This window comes from Sorex araneus, chromosome 2, assembly GCF_027595985.1.
Source record: "Sorex araneus isolate mSorAra2 chromosome 2, mSorAra2.pri, whole genome shotgun sequence".
Taxonomy (NCBI): Eukaryota; Metazoa; Chordata; class Mammalia; order Eulipotyphla; family Soricidae; genus Sorex; species Sorex araneus.
Window position 1 is genome coordinate 46,238,588 of NC_073303.1, and position 19,189 is coordinate 46,257,776.

General features: G+C 49.0%; 1 protein-coding gene across 3 annotated transcripts in view; it reads right to left on the reverse strand.

The window, feature by feature from the left end:
* Positions 1-4,608: 4,608 nt before the first annotated feature.
* AUH (AU RNA binding methylglutaconyl-CoA hydratase) overlaps positions 4,609-19,189 on the reverse strand; it is a 136,546-nt gene continuing 121,965 nt past the window's right edge. For all 3 annotated transcript variants that reach the window (XM_055126388.1, XM_055126387.1, XM_055126390.1), the window contains 4 exons: positions 12,448-12,635; positions 10,135-10,185; positions 8,771-8,818; positions 4,609-5,227 (listed from right to left, as the gene is read on the reverse strand). In XM_055126388.1, the coding sequence (XP_054982363.1) occupies positions 5,150-5,227; positions 8,771-8,818; positions 10,135-10,185; positions 12,448-12,635 (365 nt within the window). In that variant the 3' untranslated portion in view covers positions 4,609-5,149. The remainder of the gene's footprint in view (positions 5,228-8,770; positions 8,819-10,134; positions 10,186-12,447; positions 12,636-19,189) is intronic.

Below are 19,189 nucleotides of genomic sequence, written 5' to 3' on the forward strand. Positions count from 1 at the left end.
CTTGGCAACCGCTGGCACACGGGGAGAGGGTGGGCTGACTCCTCGAGGCAGCTCTCTCGTCCGTGCGGTCACGAGGGCAAAGAGCGGGCTGGGGTGAGTCCGCGGCCACGGTGCTTGCTTTGCACGCGGCTGACCAGGATGGACCCATACATGGCGCTTCCAGTAGCGACCCCCGAGTGCAGAGCAGGAGTGAGCCCCGGGCACCCCCGGGAGTGAACAAAAAGCAAAGAAAAAGGAGAGGGAAGAAGTGGGGGAGGGGCAGGACTTCCTTTACTGAATCTCCTGGGCCGCTCTCCGGGATGCCTCACCTTGATGCAGCCTGCACACGGGGAGCCCTGTCCACATCTGCAGGCCTCTGGGAGCACAGCAGAGCGAGGCAGCACAAGTGTCCCTGTCGCAGAATGTTCCGAGTTCCTGTGGAGTGGTTTTGAATCCCCACTGTCAGGTGCTCGTTTCCACAGTCCTGTGGGAAACCGAGTGAGGACTCCGGTTTACTCCCTGCTGGGCAGATCACAGCGGAGGGAGGGTGTGGGGGACAGAATGAGCATGGGCAGTCTCAGAACACGCAGTCCTGCAAAGCTGAACCACATTCTGCAGCGGTGGGGTGGGGGAGGGAGGGAGAGAGAAGTAAAGAGAGGGAGGGAGAGGGAGAGAGAGGGAGAGGGAAGGAGGTAGAGAGGGAGGGAGAGAGGGAGGGAGGAAGGGAGAGAGGGAGGGAGGAAGGGAGAGAAAGGCAGAGAGAGGGAGGGAAGAAAGGAGGGAGAGGGAGAGAGAGGGAGGGGAGGAAGAGAGGGAGAGGGAGAGAGAGGGAGGTAGAGATAGAGGGAGAGAGGGAGGGAGAGAGAAAGGGAGACAGAGGAGGGAGAGAGGGAGAGAGGGAGGGAGGAAGGGAGAGAAAGGCAGAGAGAGGGAGGGAAGAAAGGAGGGAGAGGGAGAGAGAGGAAGGGAGAGCGAGAGGGAGAGCAGGAGGTAGAGATTGAGGGAGAGAGAGAGGGAGAGAGGGAGGGAGGAAGGGAGAGAAAGGCAGAGAGAGGGAGGGAAGAAAGGAGGGAGAGGGAGAGAGAGGGAGGGAGAGCGAGAGGGAGAGCAGGAGGTAGAGATAGAGAGAGGGAGGGAGAGAGAAAGGGAGGCAGAGGGAGGAAAAGAGGGAGAGAGAGAACAAGTTTTTATTCCCAACATATTTCAGTAAGACTTCTGCCGCTTTCTAATTCCACCTCTGGATGTCCTAAGAAGCTCCCTAGCTTAGAAGGGACGTTCCCTGGTGTCTGCGAGGGGCTTCTCTGAAAGCCCCCTGATCTGCGGGGGCTCCCCACTGCGGGCTGCCTTTCCGGCACGCCAGGTCCCCTGCCTCTTGGTGGCGAGAAAGGCAGTGACAGGGCCAGGGAAGCGCTTTTTTGGCAACGTGCTGGGAGGATGGAAGGTGGCGGATTCCTGCCCTCCGCACCCCCATTGGTAGGAATCACTTCCGAACCACTCACCCAGACTCACTCCCAGGAAACGACAGACCTGGGAGCAAGACCCCCACACCGGTGGGCCGTGGCCAGAGCCTCCCAGACTGGCTCTCGACTCCCAGAAGCAGCAAACACACCTCGGGGCTCTCGTGACCAATCCAGCTCTCCCCGCTGTCTCTGATCTGTTAAAGACGGACCCTTTCCCTGCAATTTCTGTGTACCAGAAGTGAAAGTGCAGGTGCAGGTAGTGCTCCGTGCCACCTCACTGGCCCTGCCGCGTGCCTGCCGCCCGTGATCAGTTGCTGCATGTTCAGACCATCAGTTTTCCCTTCGGAGAGAGGCTGGTCCACTCAGGGCCTGCTGGCACTGGGGACCCAGCAGGTGCTCTGTGCAGTTTCCGCTGAGCAGGGGTCACAGGCCCAGTTCCAGCACACCCCCCGCAGGCTGGTCAGGCCGCGACCTCCTCCAGGGGGCCAGGGACAGTCACTGCAAGCGGGACGCCCTGAGGAGCAGAACATAGAACCCTGCACTTCCCAGCAGCCTCATCCTACCGGAGCCTGCTTCTCCCACACCCGCTACCTGCTGTGACCTCAAGGAAAACGTTTCCTGGACTGAAAGCAGCTGGACGTTGTTTTCTCTGCCACGCGATGCCCACAGGTGTCAGGAGACCCACTGCTGCCTGCCAGCAGCTTTCGATCATGAGGTGGCTCTGATGTAGCCCCCTAAATCTCAGACTGCACGACGTTGACGTTGGTGCAGGGTCAACCCTGACCAGAGCCGAGCTGTGGGTATCAGCCACCCTCCTGCACTTTACTCGGCCGGCCTGTGCCCAGCTCTCATCTGAAACTTCATCTGAAAACCAACGCTATGCATGAAGCTCGAAGTGTTGGGCTCGGGAGCTACCCGTTCCTGCAGACGCCAGCAGGACGCCAACAGGACCGAAAGGAAAGCATGTGAAAGCCAGGGGGTCAAGGGTCTCAAACCGACAGCTCTAGGGATCCATCCCTTTATTACCTCCTCAGTATAGGCTGCCATCATAGTCTATGATCTACATCATCTACACAGAAAAATGGTTAATTGAAAACATTTTAAAGTTATTTAAAATGTTGCATTTTTCCCTTCTGTGACCCATCCAAGTATCCTTTGAATATAACAATTGCCACTGTTGTTTTGGTAGCGCCCAGTAAATACTGACACCCATCAGCTAATATTTAATCAGGTGGGTTGACAACTAGAACAGCGTGACTAAATTTTACAATGCTCTGACTGCCAGGATTCCTAGACTTCGTTTAAGAGCAAATGCAGAGCCAAGCACGACCAAAGAGGGAAAGTCAAGTGAGGAACAGGGTCAGCGGCTGGCCGCAAGTCTGTTTGGCATTTTTCTAAGCATGGCATAAATGCAACCCACCCCTCTACGCCAGCCCACGTACAAAGCTGTCAGGCAAAGTAACACTTTGTGACAAGCCAATTTCTTGACAGCTGGGAGGGGAGGGAAAAAGGAATAGATTGACAAAAAACCCAGGTCTTTAAAAATATATATTATTGGAAACACACACTTATAAATGATCCTCTAAATCACAGAAGGAAATTACAGAAAAATCTGCCCCTTCTTTTGGGCACTATTGATCTCATCTCGTGTCTTCCAATCTCAGTAACTTGGAGACTTCTTTATCTTTTTGAAAGAAATGATCAATTAATCAGCACAAAGTGACTTCAAACTAGTAGGGTCCGGCTGTAAGGGAGCATGAACTGCTCTTTCCGGAACCGTGACTAGCTTGGCCGACCAGCCCCTGGGGCTGCTTTAAGTTACCTGAACATCTGGACAGTCGCTTCTGCTGGCTGAGGCTTCCCGTGAGCACCGGTCACCCCAGAGCTGGGAAAGGCAAAGGCACTCCCGGCCAGCAAGTCTCAGTGAGCCCGGAGGGGTGAACCCCCTTTCCCAGCCCCTGCTCTGGGGTCACGATCATCCCCAGCAATACTACTGCTAATGACAACATAGGGCAAGGTCGACAGCCATCTGCATGGACAGGCAAATATTTCTCTTGCTGTCTGTACTACCTCAAGGACGATGTTTCTGACTACAGCACAGGCCAGCAACTCAATCGGATCTTGTTAGGACAAGATCTAAATGACAGTTAGAGACAGATTAGGAGTTCCAGTGAGGCTAAACAAGTCATCGAGTACATTCTTAGGACCTTCCCCCATGACTAGAAGTATCACCTTGTCTGAAAAGTGCATTTGCACACAGGCCAGCTCAGACAGAGCCTCGAAGGACCCCGAGAACCAGGCCCAGCCGGCCCCTTCAACTACCCTGCATGCCCCAGACGGCACAGGCAGGGTGCCAAGTGCGCCACGTGGCAGAACAGCCAAGCCCGACCTCTGAGGAGCCTCTGCCACAGGGCGCTCGTCCGCCGAGCCCCCAGCCCCAGTCTACGGCTGCCCTGGGCGCCCGCCCACCTGGCACGGGGGGCTGCAGTGGCAAGTCCACGCTTGCCTCTGGAAGAGTTTTCGATTGAGAGTTCAACTTCCCAAACTACAAACCAAACAAAGCTTCCGCGATGGAAACATTCAGCGTCAACCTGTTTTCAGAGAACAGCTGTTTCGGGGCTGACCCAGGAAGGCCAGGCCAGCCCAACTGGACATACGGGGCCGTGGCTGAGAGGGCGCCTGCAGCTCCGGGAGGCAGGGCTCCCGGCCCGTGGTACCAAGCCCTGCGGAGCCCAGACTGGCGGGTGAAGCGGGGAGTGCGGCTGCCCGCTTCTCACTGAGCGCCGCGCCAGTGCCAGCAACGAACCCCCCATCCCGAGGCTCGCGGCGCCCAGGCAGGGTCCCGGGGGCCGGCCCGGTGTGTTCCTGCGCCAGGCCAAGCGGCCACCGGGAAGGAGGCACAGTGGGTGTTGAGCCCAGGCCAGGCCTGCAGCCTCGCTGGACTCTGGCCACAGCCTCCTCGCTCTACACCGGGCCAGGGGCCAGGCCGCTGGTCAGGAGATCCGGACAGTGTCAAGGTCGCAGGCGGCTCGGCAACCTCGCGAGGCCGTGGCCTCAGTCTCGGGTCGGGTCTTCACTGCCCAGAGAAATGGCGGGGAGGGTGCTTTCCTCCCAACTCCAGCGTGCAGTGATTCATCCCATTCAGAAAGAACAGGGTCCAAGAAAAATGTCCATTTTCACGGGTTTTTATTAATATTTGGTATTTTCAGTCAGAATATTAATTCCTGGATTAGTCTGAGATGGATATAGGTAGGTGTGTCTGTGCAAGTATGTATAATCCCTTAGGGAGACTTTATTTGGTTTAACTTCACATTTTTGGTATGTAGAAATAATTTTTTTATTTTTGTTATGCAGCACAGTAGACATCTGATCAATAATATTATCTCCTAGAATGTGCAATATATAAATTATTCACATTAAAAAGTTAAGAACAGAAAGCCTCATATGCAAGAAATATTTAAAAATGTACACCTAACTCTGGATCTGTGTTTCTGACATTATACACACTAATGTTATCAATCTGGATGAAGATGACAGGACACAACATGAACAGAACACACCATGGTCCATTCCAGACAGGTAATGCACTAAATGTGACGCTGGCTTTTCCCTCTGGTCGCTGGGACCCCCAGTGTCAGCACTCAGCAGATCTGAAGAATACTGCCAGAAGCACATCTTTCGCAGGAACACAGCAGGGATTTCCTTTTCTTCTATTCTCCTTTATAGCGAGGAGGCCTTTTCTCTTTAAAAGCAAGAAGACCTTCGAGTCTATCTTTCGTTGGAATAGTCTAAGAGAAACAAAACACTGTATTATTTATGTCAAAAGGGACAAAATATATTTCAGGCTCCAAGTTCAAGGATTCAACCACGACAGATGCTGGGAATTCATGAACACAGACCTCTCACACAGCAAAACGTGCACAAAGTTCAAAACCACGCAGCTCCAGGGCCGAAGTCTAATGGCAGGGTGGCATTCCCGCATACTCCCCTCTCCCCGACCCTTTTGTTGGTTTTGGGTCACACCCAGGGATGCTTAGGAGTTGCTCTGGGATGCTGGGGACTGAACCTGGGTCGGGCATGCCTTACCCACTGAGCCACCTCTTCAGTTTCATCTCCACAGACTCCTTAAAATTCCCCTGTCCCTTCCCCCCTATGATTACTCCTATATTAATGTGGCACATTAGCTGCATGAGATGGATCAATATATTGTTATTAACTAGGAGACACAGTTCACACAAGGGCTCCCTACGTGGCAGCTCTCTAGGTTCTGACAGTTGCAGAATGTCATGTAAAATCTCACGATTTTCCCATCCTTTGTGCTCCCGTTCTTCCTTTCTGTCTCTCGGCCGTTTGAAATCATACAGTAGATATTTTTCAATCAAGGCAATGTAGCTAACAACAGAATTAGTACTTATGCTTTAGCACACAATGGCAGCTGCATCCCATCCACCACTGAAGTGCCAACATTCCTCCACCACTACTTCTAGGTCTCATCTTGTCTGGGTCACGTCCTTGTTTTTTCTGAGGGGGCAGCGTGTGGGTCACACCCAGCACTGTGCAGGGGACCATATGGTGCCAGGGACTGAATAAAAGTCAGTGGCGTGCAAGATAAGTATTTGATCCTCTACACTATCTCTCTGGCCCCCAACCCGTCCGTTTTTATACCTGTACCACCTTTGGCACACGGCAAACTCATTCTGTTGACAGAGTCTTACGATTTGTTTTCATTGTCTATTCCCTTGTTTTATTTCTTCCTATTCCACAAATTCGATCATCCAGTATCGGTTTTTCTCCTTCTATTTCTTTTAACATAACTCAACCCTAGTTCCATCCATCCATGTTGTAACAAAACACAAGAGTTCAACTTTTCTTCTAGATGACTAGTATTTCATTATATATAAAACTGTATTATATGTATTTATATATGTATAAATGTGTGTACACTTTGTGTATATAGACCATGATTTCTTTACCCATTCATTTGCTGTTTGGCACTTGGGATAGTTCCAGATCTTAAATACCATAAATAGCACTGCGGTGAACATAAGGCACACGTATATTTTTAAATGAGTGATGTTGTGTTCTTGCCATAGATGCCAAAGAGTGGAGTTATGGGATCCCATGCTAATTCTTCAGATTTCTGAAGTCTTTCCACACCATTTTTCATCAAACTGGACTGTATGACAACTCCACTACCTCCGGGCCTGCCCTGCTTGCTTCCAACTTTTTCTGACGTAAGCCACTCTTACGGCTATGAAGCGTTAACTCGCTGTTACTTTGACTAGTATTTCCCTAATTATCAGTGATAAACACTTTTTCACGTGTCAACTAGCCCTTTGAAGGATGGCTTCTTTGGAGAAGTGTCTGTTTAGTTCTTTCCCATTTTTGTTGTGTTTTTTAGCTGTTGCTAAGGTTTGTTTTATGATTTGGTTTTAGGGACACACCTGGCTGTGTCCAGGGCTCACTCCTGGCTCTGAGCACAGGGATTACTCCGAAATTGCTTGGGGAACCATACAGGGTGCCAGGGATAGAATCTGGGTGAGCCATGTGCAAGGCAAGTGTCATACCTGCTGTAACATGGCTCTAGCCTCTGTTGTGGTATTTTATGAATGCTGTATATATTTTGGATATTAGCCTTTGCCAAATGCATGGAATGCAAGTATTCCCCCCCATTCTGGAGGGCAGTTTATAATTACCCATACTTTCTTTCATAGAGCAAATGTTTTTAGCTTGGTAATTGATGTTATTTATTTATGCTACTACTTTCTTGGCCAATGGTATCTTGGTCACTGAATATTCCTCTGATATCAGTATCACAGAGATATAATCCTCAATCTATTTAAAGAGTCCAGATCTAACATCAAGGTCTTAACCCTTCTGAATTAATTTTCATGGATGGTGTGAGGGAGTGTTATAGCTATCTTTACAAATCTTGCATTTTTCCATTTCACAGTTAGATCTCGGACCCATTTTGAGTTCACGTGTACGAAGGATGCAGTTCTATGTCTAGATTTGATTGTGTGTATGTGTGGTTGTGTGTGGGGAGGGTGAAGAGACAGGTGTTTCAGTATTATTTGTTTTCAAGAATATTTTTTCTTCTTTGCACTGCCTTTACTACTTGTCAAGCAACAGAAAACGACCTTTGTGTGGGTCTACTTTGAGGCTCCATATTCTGTTCCATGAACACATCTACCTGCATCACCGCACTGCTTTCATTACTGCACTGCGCTCGGGAACTGCCTCAGTGCTCTGATGCTGTTTTTCAGAATTCTTTTGGGGACTCTGGTTCTTCAGAGTTTCCATATAAACTTTAGGAGATGGGTTTTACCAACACAACAAGCAACTTACTGGCTGTAGTATAACAGTGGTTTGTCCTTTCTGCCTTGCCACAGTGAGCTTAGGTTTATTGGGTTATTCCTATCACAGTGCTCCAATCCTCTTGTGTTTATTTGTAATCTCTTTCTTTGTGCTCTGCTCTGCTTCCCTAACCGGTCAATCACCTTTATCCCCAAATCAGACTGTTGACTTGTAAATACTGCTTTTCTCTTCTCCTTAAGTCCTTGTGGCAAGAAAGAAAAGGCTGCATAATTTCTATTTTTTACATTTGATAAGGTTTACAGCCAAATGTGTGTTCATAATTTTCTTTCAGACTCTGAGGTCATCATTAAATCCTTTAAAAAGACGGCTTGTCATTTATTTCATTCATGGCAGGTAGTCACTAATGAGAAGAGGTGATTAATCAACAGAATCAGGCCCTGAACAACACACTACAGAGTTCCTAATTTAGGGTACTGCCATCCATCTGTGCAAGCCGATGCAGTGATCAACTCTCACAAAGATCAGAAGAATCACTTTTATTTTAAATATGCCTTTAAACAGAGTTGGATAAGGATGGAAGGAGGAGCGGGCGGGAGGGAAGATACTTGGTCCTCTACAGAAAGCCCTGCTGGCGAGTGTACGGAAGGACACTGTACCTCGGCTGGGAACTTCCAGTGGGCACAAACACCTGGGAAAGCCAGTGACTGTCAACACTCATGTTTTGCCACAGATCGACTCATTTCCGTCTTCCTAACTCATGTTTATACCAGTGTTGGGACTCAAGTCAATGGGACTAAATTTAAATGTTCTGTAATTATGCAGACAAGAATAATTAGTATATAGAACAGGATGTTATCAGAGCTGGTAACAATCCAATGGGAGAAGTATAATGCAATCCATTGGTGGGAGAAAACTCCTGCTGCGTGACTGATTACACACATGACTTCCACAGAGGTAGACATGATTGCTAAGGCAGTAAGTATGTTCCCTGCATCTGTGATTGTCTTACATACCTGAGCATAACAAGCTTCCTCTATGGCTAATCCTGTAACCAAGTCAACCTGAGGATAAAAACATCATTCATTTCAGCATAAATCATTTTTACAAACACAGTAGGCGCAATAAAACTTATTCTGAAGAGGACAGGCGGCTCAGAGGGCTGGAGTGCATGCAATGAGAGAGAAGGCCACAGATGGGTCCCCAGCCTGGCATGGACCCCGAGCACTGCCAGGAAAGACCCCGAGACACCCTCACCCAGTCCATTTTTTTCCATGCTGGAGCAGACCACATAAACTGCTGGACTCATCTCTCTCTCTCTCTCTCTCTCTCTCTCTCTCTCTCTCTCTTCTCGCGCCTCCCCCTCCATTTGAATACCCCTAATTTCACATAACCAAATCCTCTAAAAGGTCACAAATTAAAACTGGGCCTCAGGAATACAATTCTGACTCCATTGGGGGAGTTGTGTGACAGTCATCATTTCTGTGCATTAAAGTGTCACAGCTAAACAAACAAGGGGTAATGGTAGCACGTCCAAAAGAGTTATTAAGTGAGTCATTCTAGGTGAAACCTTTAAAAAGCACCTCTGATTTATATGATATGCACACAGGAAGGACCATACAAGACATTTGCTATCAGTACCGGTGCTCCTATACAGAACTGTAAAAGAACCATAAAGCTACCTCTAACATACTTGAAACTGCATTCACTGCTGACTAATCAATCTTTAGACAGCTGTGAGGCCCAGGAAGGTACTGTGACCTCTGGGCCTGCCCCCTCCCCCACCAAAAAATGTATCTCTCCCCAAACTTCCCATAATTTCATCACATTATCAGTGACAAGTTCAACACATCTGGGTGCCCACACTTCTACTCTGCCCTGTCCACCAGCAAGGGGCATCTGCTCTTTAGTCACCTGCCAGAGTCCCAGGACCCCGGGCAGAGGCTCTGGGTGCTCTGAGAAAGCAAACGGAGAGTTTCAGCAGGAGTGCCAGGCACGCTCCAAGCTGGCCAAGTCTCCTCGGGCTGCTTTCTTTTCTCTCTTTCTCTTAAAAACCTCAGTGCTGGTGCCGAGAGCATGCAGAATGCCGCCCCCTTTTGCTCTGCTGGGAACTCTGGCCACTTAGTCTGTCTATTAACAACAGGAAAAATGACAAGGTACCATCAATTGCAGAGCATAAGGAAAATAATAAAATTCTGCAATTTCATTACTGAGCCAACTGCAACTATAAGCAGACTAAAGTCCACACAGCTCAATGCCCCCTCAGCAACTTTCAGCAATGTTCATACTGAAACAGCTGCATTACAGAGTATTAAAAAAAAAAGTGTCAAAGTCCAAACATGACTGTAATGATCTATTCCAACAAGCACTGGGAACTTACCTCCATCCCTTGATTAATTGCTAATTTTGCCACTCGCATTGCAACAGGTCCCTAGAATTTAAATTAAAGACAGATTTCAGTTGTCATCCTTTGAAAGTGATGTTCTTAATCTCAGTGAAATTGAGAAATTCCATTTTTGCTTCATGCATACCACCAATAATGGGTGTGAGAGAGCTAAGGGAAATTTTATTTTAGGAGTCTTGCAGGTCTTTACTCAACAACTGTAATGGCTCTTAACGCATTAGCAGGTGATTTTGATTTTGCAACACACTGTAGCACACAAATTCTAGATGCTAGGAGGTCAGCATCGGTATGTGCCCAAGGGATGTGTGTATCTGAGATGTAGGGATAAGAAAAAGGGATAAGTGGTTTGGTAGAATATACTCAGGGAAGTTTGGGCTGGTGGGTGCTGTTGATTCCTGTGGGGCTTGGACAGCACCAGGTTCAAACACTGGCTCTGCATCTCTCCTGCGTGGGCATCAGTGGACAAGCAGGCCCAGGGCAGGTTAGCAATGAGGCGTCCTTCAGGCAATGTTCCTACTTCACACGGCAGCTTCAGACCACAGAGTTCCTAGGGTGTGTGAGGGGCAAAGAGGAAAGAACTGGGCGTTCTTGACTTAATTAGCTTCTCTTCTTAAGACATAACATCCATGTCATAAAGTTTTAAGGTAAAGAAAGAAAACTGGAAGCTTGCCACAAGTGTGTGTGGGTGGAGGGCAGTTAAGATAGAGAAGGGAACAGTAGGACAGTAAGAGTTGGAAATGATCACTCTGGACAAGAACTGAGTGTGGACAGTGAGCAGAGGGATATACATGATGGCCTTTCAGTACCGGCAATACAAACCATAATGCCCCCAAGAAAAGGCAGAGGGGGAGAAAGAACAGTACCTGTCCCAGAGGGGGGTGGGGTGTGTGCATGCGCGCCTGTGTGTAGGTGGGGGCAGGGGGGAGGAGCAGGAGGGAAACTGGGGACACTGATGGTGGGAAATGTACACTGGTGAAGGGATGGTGTTGGAACACTGTATGACTGAAACCCAATCATGAGCAACCTTGTAGCTGTGCATCTCATTATGATTCAATGAAAAGAATGAAACTATGTCTATTGATATCTTGAATCCTTTTCTTGGGACATATTTCCCAATAGTTCTAGGTAAGTATCTATACCAAAGTTAGAGTGAGTTCTACCCCTCACCCCACAGCCCCCGAAAGCAATAAAACTCTTTTCTATGTGTGAGGTCTCCATCAATACAGTGTATCATATATGAAGTCTGAATCACGGACGGGGCTGGTTCTCAAAAAGCTGCAGCCCCGGGCTAGTGGAGGAGCATGAAGCACTAGCCCCAACACCGCGGTGTTAAATGCCCCTCGATGGGGAGGCCTTGTCCAGCAGCACGCAGGGGACAGGTGTATCTCCACAGACTTGGTCCTTGTGAGCAGACAAGTGTAAGAAGCCCTGCTCACGTGGCTGTCCACGAAACCGGCAGTGGAGGCTCTGCCTCTCACTAGACAACCATCTCGTGACACTCCCACACGCACACAAATCCTGTCTGAGCTGGGTGACTCTGAGTTCTAGAGGAACTTATTTTGACTCCAGAAATTATTAGGAGGACTATAAAGCTGTAAAAATGACTGCAGCGAGAAACTCCAGTAGGGGTAAAATCGTAACAGAAGCAGACTCCTCTCCTCAAGTGAAGATCCCTTCCTTCACCACCTTCCAAAGAACAGAACACTTGGAAAATCCTCCCAGGGATCTCCAATCGACTGCTATTATCCGAAGACGACAGCCATCCCGGGAGAAAGGACTCTCTGAGACCCAGGTTTCGAAAGTCCACTTACGAGGATGTCCACTGTGTAAAGGAGACCTAGATCATCACAAGACAAACACAACAGAACAAACGATGGTTGCTGCTCAAGCTGCTTGTCTCAAATGAAGCGACAGCCCAAGCTTCACTGGAAAACTCACTAAAGTGGTCATTATACCAAACTCACTTAAACTTGCCAAATTCACTGAAGTGGCCATCATACTTGAGCTGACTGACCATCCTACTAAACTCACTGCAGCGGCCATCTGACTCAATGGACTCATGCCTAAGGCCGCTTCCTGACGTCCAGCTGCACCGCACCCCCCCCATTCCTTGCCACCTCAACCCCAGAGGCTCTCTCAGACGGCCGCCTGGCCAGGGCTCTTTCTAGTTTTACAGGAAACACCAGCTTCACTACTTGCCGAACAAGCCACACACATCACAGCGCGCGGGACGGTTGGCTTTTGCCGCTGTGGCGGGAGAACTCTCTAGGGGAGACTGACTGGGTTTACCTGAGGTAAGAACTCCTTGGCGAGGTCCAAGGCCTTCCTGTAGGCAGCGTCCCCCTCCTGGTTCTGCTCCAGGACGTGGCTGACCAGGCCGACCGCCTTGGCCTCCTGGCCGTCGAGCACACGTGCTGAGAAGATGAGCTCTTTGGCCAGGGCCATCCCGATGGCGCGCGGCAGCCGCTGAGTGCCCCCTGCAGGTGGGCGAGAGAGCACAGGGGTGCGTGACCTTAATGGGCAGTGTCTCTGGGTGTCACATCCAGCCGGGCCCCGAAATTCAGACACCAACATTAGTCACTGGGAAGCCACTTGGAGACAATCTCATTTCTCAGTTCATAAAGTCAATCACTTGAATGTCTCACTGCCGTGACGCAGCATCTACGTTTCTGAGCTGGATCCATAATCATAAGTAAGACGCACAGTGCTGGGCAAGTGCCACTGTCCATCAGAAAGTCCGCCAGAGAGGTGGCGGCTGAGGAAGCCTGGATTCTTGTCTAGCTTACACACAACTTAAAACTGGAGAAATTCAACCATGCATTTGTGGCAAAATAAACTGCTTTACCACAATGAATTCATTAATTTATTAATTTACCATTAATGAATCTTAATGCAATTAACATGAATACAGAAAGGAAAACATTTTTGTCCTGGTGATATTTCTTATTTTTCCCCAGCAGAAATAGTAACGGGCCTCTGATATTCTACGCCAGCAGATGCATCTACCTGCCGAGTGTTCTGTGACAGGATGAGATCGCATTAATTACAGAAACTGGAGCGAAGTAACACAGATTCAGCTTTAGTTTCTATGAACTAAAATGAAAGAATAGCTGCAGTGTTAGAAATTAATCTCAGTATTCTCCTTAAAATGGACAGAGGCTGCTCAGGGCACTGCTGGCCAGGAGACTGGTCAGGGGCTGTCTGCCAGGTCTCAGAAGGGAAAGCAAACCCATCTTTGGCTTGGGTCCAAATGTACGTACTTTCTCTTTCTGTATTAGTCAACAGCATATAAAAACCGGGTGGGCGACCTATTAAACAAATCGCCTCATAACTGAAACCAACTACAGGTAGACTTTTAGACACAACACACTCATTTGCCAAAGCCCCCATCAGCCCATATGACAAACTCTTCAGACAAAGAAATCTTTCTTTCAAATAACTTTAAAAGGGAAAAATACTCTTGTCTCTATCAAAAGTGGGAAAACAACAGCAAAAAAGTAAGATACAAGAAGGTCCATTTTCCTTCGGTGGTAAGGTTCATGCCTACCAACAGGAAGAAGTATGTTCGCACCCAGAGAACAAAGCTTAAGAACAAAGGGGGGGGGGGAGAACAAAGGAGAGAAAAGAACCCGTAAAACAAAAACTGTAAGAGACTATTCAAACAAAAAGAAGACAAAGAAGTAGAAAGGTATCCCATATTCATGGGCTGGAAGAAATAATATCACCGAAAAGTCCAAATATTGCCCACAACAGTCCAGATTCAATGCAATTCCTATCAAAGCCCCAAGGAAATTTTTCAAGGAAAAAAATTCATACATTTCTAAAATCTGTACAATTCTAAAATCCATACAATTCTAAAATCTGTATTTTAGAATATACCTGACAGTGAATATATGTTTTGATTGTTTAAACTACGCAAATAGGATTTCTACTACCAAAAATGCCTGCAAGTACAGATGGACTGAAGAAAGAGATTTGAATAAATGCAATTGGGCCCTGGAAAAAAAAATACACAGTAACTAGGGTAGAAGGGCTGGCTGGGTCAAGTTCCCCACTTGAGACCAATAACCAAAACACAAAAGGACCATGAGTAGCCTAAGATCCTGAGAGAAAAGAAAGAAACAGAAGTATCACCTGCCCTAAGTTCAAACTATACTACTTGCAACAGTAATCAAAACAGAATGATACTGGAGCAAAAACACAAGGAGGCTACTAGCATGGAGGAGCCCAGAAATGCATCCACACAAATGGATGTATAGTTAGGACAATGAACTCAGGGCCATGCAATGGAGCCAGGAAAGTCTCTTCAACAAACGGAGCTGGAAAAACTCAACATCCTCTGTCAAAAAAGCAAAAAGGAGAGAGAATGAGTGAGGGATAGCAACCTCGCTCTTCCCGCAGGTTTACTGAGTTACCCCCACAACAGAGCCCTGAGGCACACCCAATTCCACCAGGCACTAATAATACCATGTTGCTTTTCTCTTTCCTTTATGCCTTTTGGTGTCTTAGCAATGTCCTTTTTGTACAGACACAGGAAGACAGTTGATACTATGTTTTATAACATGGGAGTTAATTGACTCCAAAAGATGTTTACTCCTGGGCATCCATATTTACTTGACTTAAGCCTCAGTTGCCCTTCATTCCTAGCAGTCCAAAAGCAGGGTCCCAAAGAAGGGACTGGATGGGCCCAGGACAAGCTGTGAGCTATGCTGGCATCAAAAGGAAACAAGCTAAGTGCCACAAGTATAAAAAGTTAAAAGCACGGTCATGGAACAAACTCTGTCATGACCCAAAAAGAAGTAATTGAATAAGGACCCTGCTGGGGTTAAGAAAGACTACCCTGGCCTGAGGACTGTGGTCTGGGATAGATAGTGAGATGTCCCCAGGAAGAGCCACCCTTTAAGCTTAATATATCTTTGTGTTCATAAAAAATGACTAAAAATATTATCACTGTATCACTGTCATCCTGTTGATCATCCATTTGCTCAAGCAGGCGCCAGTAACATGTTCATTCATCCTAGCCCTGAGATTTTAGCTGCCTCTACTCGTTCTTCCCAGAGGTGCCACATTGGAGGCTCTTTCATGGTAAGGGGAATGAGACTCATCATTGTTACTGTATTTGGCATATCGAATACGTCACGGAGAGCTTGCCAGGCTCTGCCATGCAGGCAGGATGCTCTCGATACCTTGTCAAGTTCTTTGAGAGGGAGAACTAGGCTATAAGAGGTCGCTTCTGGGAGCATTGTATTACAGTCTCTGGATCTTGGCTGTTGATAGGATTAGACAGCACCGGGCAGTTTGTGGGTGTGGCTGCCAAGCTACTGAAAATGGGGGATCTGGGTGGAGGATGCCCCCATCCCGATCTGAGCAGGCTTGGAGGTCTCAGCACCGGGTCCCACACACCTGGGCTTCTTTGCCGGTTCCTTCATGCGTGAGGATCGCCAGAATGTGTGGAGAGGGGCCTTGAGCATGGCTGTGGCTGGATTCCAGAGGTCTTTGGCTGCCGGGGCTCAGCTCGGGGTGGGGAGGGGAACTCAACCCACCCCTCTGGATCTTGGCCGTTGATGGAGTTACACAGCGCTGGGGACAGTTTGTGGATGAGTCTCTTGCCCCGTGCCTGGTTGTCTTTCCCGGGGCCCCTCAGAGTGGGACAGGTTGAGTTCCCCTCCCTGCCCCAGGCAGAACCCCGGGAGCTGAACACCTCCGGAACCCAGCCACAGCCATGCTCAAGGCCCCTCTCCACACGTTCAGATGAGCCTCACGCATGAAGGAACTGGCAGAGGAACCCAGGTGTGTGGGACCCAGGGCTGAGATCTCCAAGGCTGCTCAGATTGGGACCGGGCCTCCTCCACCCAGATCCCCCATTTTCCAGTAGCTAGGCGGTCACGCTCAGAAATATTATCAGAAGTAAATTCACTATGATTGTTTAAATGGATTATTAGCTGAGGAAAGGAGAAAGCAGTACACCCTGGATGGAATCCCGCCCTTAAGCAGATCTCCTAGTAGTCTGGGGGCTGAACCCTCAGGTGAGATCTTGTCCTTGAGTTAATCTCCCAAAGGACTGGCTTTACCTCTGTTGTTAGGACAATGTCCAACCCCACCTTATTTGTATCCCCACCCTCATGATTCCTATAGGGGTCAGAGGGGACTGAAATGTTGAAGACTAGTAGGATGAGAACTGAAACTTTGGAGACCTTTAGACTCTGGGGACTAGAAGGGGGCCCAGACGATGACATGACTGGAAGCAGAGGACCATGTGACTATGACAAGACGAGGACTTTGAGGTCTGCGAGGAGACTAGGGTGATGGGATATGATGATCCAGACTCCAACTATGACTGTGCCGTAAGGTGGGAGATCGATCACGCTGAGGGGAGAGAAATAAAACTCTCTACCGACCAGCCTGGGGCTCAGTTCTTGTCTCGCTGTTCCCCACTGTTCATGCATCGCCATCCATCGCCCGGCCTGGGGAGGTGGCTCTCGACCACCGAATGCTGAGTCCCCTGCATGCCTTTTTCTTTGAAACTCACAGCTGGCATCCCTGGGCCTGGGCCTGGACCACCAACTGGAGGGCATCGAAAGTTAAGGACTGCATTGGTGGACTTCCACTTACAGGGGTGAGAGGGAGAACAGATTTTCAGGTTACTGGGACCTAAAAGTCCCCCACGCAGAGGAGAGTGGGACAGTAGATTTTTCGGGGTGCTGGGAGTTAGAATCCGAGCTGTACCCCCACTGAGATGGGACAGATTCTGGGTCTCCCCAGGCTCTTCTAGTGCTTCTCGAGCCAGACTGAACGGGTCAAGCTATTTATGGAATGATTCAGTATCTCTCCCACAGAACAGGGGACCTGGAAGACCACATTTCCCGAGACCAACTATGGGCCTGCTTTAAAGTAGTTTATGAAATAAATGCATGGTTCCTAGATGAAGGGACTCTAGAGACCAAGATTTGGAAAAAAGTTAAGAAAAGTGTCTACATGGCACCTAAGGAAGTGACTGAGATCTCCATGGAATTCTGGGATACACGGGAGTCTGGGGGAAGTACAGTACTCTGTCCCTCTCGGAGAGCCCGGCAAGCTACCTAGAGTATCCTGCCCGCACGGCAGAGCCTGGCAAGCTACACGTGGCATATTCGATATGCCAAAAACAGTAATAAGTCTCACAATGGAGACATTACTGGTGCCCGCTCGAGCGAATCCATGAACAATAGGAGGACAGTGCTCCAGTGCAGTGCTACAGTGGAGGAGGAGAATATTAGGGATGAGACGCCCTCAGCTCCTCCCATACCCAAGTCCTGAAAGAGACTCAACGTGTTTCCAGCAGAAACGCATCTCAAAGTAAAAGTATTTCTGATGATGGCAAATTAATGTTCCCTACTGGGAGAGCCCATCTCTTCCATACAGCTCCACTTCCAGAGCATCAGGTTAGAGTGATGCAGACGATGAGCCTGCTGCCACCTCCTCGGGTTCTGAGTCCGAGTGGCTCGGCAGAGAAGGCTTCCTGCTTCTCAGCCACGTGGCCTCCAGACCGCTCCGGACATGCTCCCAATCGCCCAGTCCAGCTGGAGGAGAGCAGCCTCCATCTCACCAAGGGTCAGGAACGGATTCCCTCGGCTGTTTCAAAAAGGCCTGTGCCTAGTACGGACCTACATCTCCGTACTGTAGGGAGTCTCCTATAAGACAGTGTAACAGTGCCTATTAGGTACCCCAAGATTTTCACGTGGTTGCTAAAACGCGCTTAAGCCTTTCTCAGTATATGCAATGGAGGATGTGGTTCAGTGATGAGGCCAAGGCAAAACTTTATGACTTACGTCATTCTGGATGAAAATTTTCAGGGATTAAATTGACTCATGAGATGTTAATAGGCGAAGGGAAATGGCACAACCCCAAAGGGCAAGTCGCTGTGCCTTGTGCTATTTTAGCTCCTACCTGTGAGGCAGCCCTGTGTGCTTGGGAGAAGATTGATGCAGATGCTGAATTTAAGAGAAGCTTTACAAAGACTGTTCAGAGGGCCTCAGAACCATTTGCAGACTTCATAGGGAGGTTGATGGATGCAACTGATAGGCAGGTTAAGTGTAAAGTGACTCGCCAAAACCAGCTGAAACAACGGGCTTTTGAAAATGCTAATGAGGACTGCCAGGCTGTTGTGTCCCAGTAAGGAAAAGCAGGAAACAGCGGGGTACGTGAAGGCGTGTCGTAATGCTGGTTCCCTGAACATCAGGCGCAGACGCTGAGGCCTGTGCAGTACAGAGACAAGCTCAGAAAAATGTTTCAATTGTGGGAAAACAGATCACTTTCCAAACGACTGCAGGGAAGCCCCTGCTTCTTCAGAAGCACCGTGTAAGAGAAAAGCACCTCCCAGGCCCCGCCTCCGGTGTGAGGGGAAACCACTGGGCCAGGGACTGCAGTGCCAGATTTGATGCTCTGGGTAACCCGACCTCGGGAAACCAGCAAGGGGCCAGCCCCAGGTCCTGTGAAACCAGGGGACATTCCGGACTGCAGCCCCTCTTCCCACTACGGTGCTCCAGAGCGCCAGTCGGTAGATGCGCGGCAGCCAGCCCCAGCAGGCCTGGACATTCCCTGTCCTGATACAGGTACTGTAACCCCCGCCCGGTGTCCCTACGCATTAAATTCTGATGTAAATGGACCAACCCCCCGGGGCACTGTGGGCCCACTCTTAGGGAGAAGCAGTCTGACCACTAAGGGAATCACTGTTCACAGTGGGTCGCTGACTCTGGTTATACTGGTGAGACAGCAACTGCTATGACGGTGCCAGCTGCTTGGACGTTTGCTAAGAGAGAGCACACTGCTCAGCTTCCAACGCGCTCGCCCAGGACGGGAGGCACGGCAGCGCCATCTCTGACTGCCTTTGTCGCCTTCTTAGGGAGGGCAACTCTGAGATCCATGGGAAGAAATTTAAGGGAACGACAGACTCAGGGGCCGATGTCTCCATCATCTCTATACAACACCGGCACTGTAACCGGCTTCTTCACAAGATGCCCCGGCATTCCTGATGGCCTGCCGGACTCCTGAG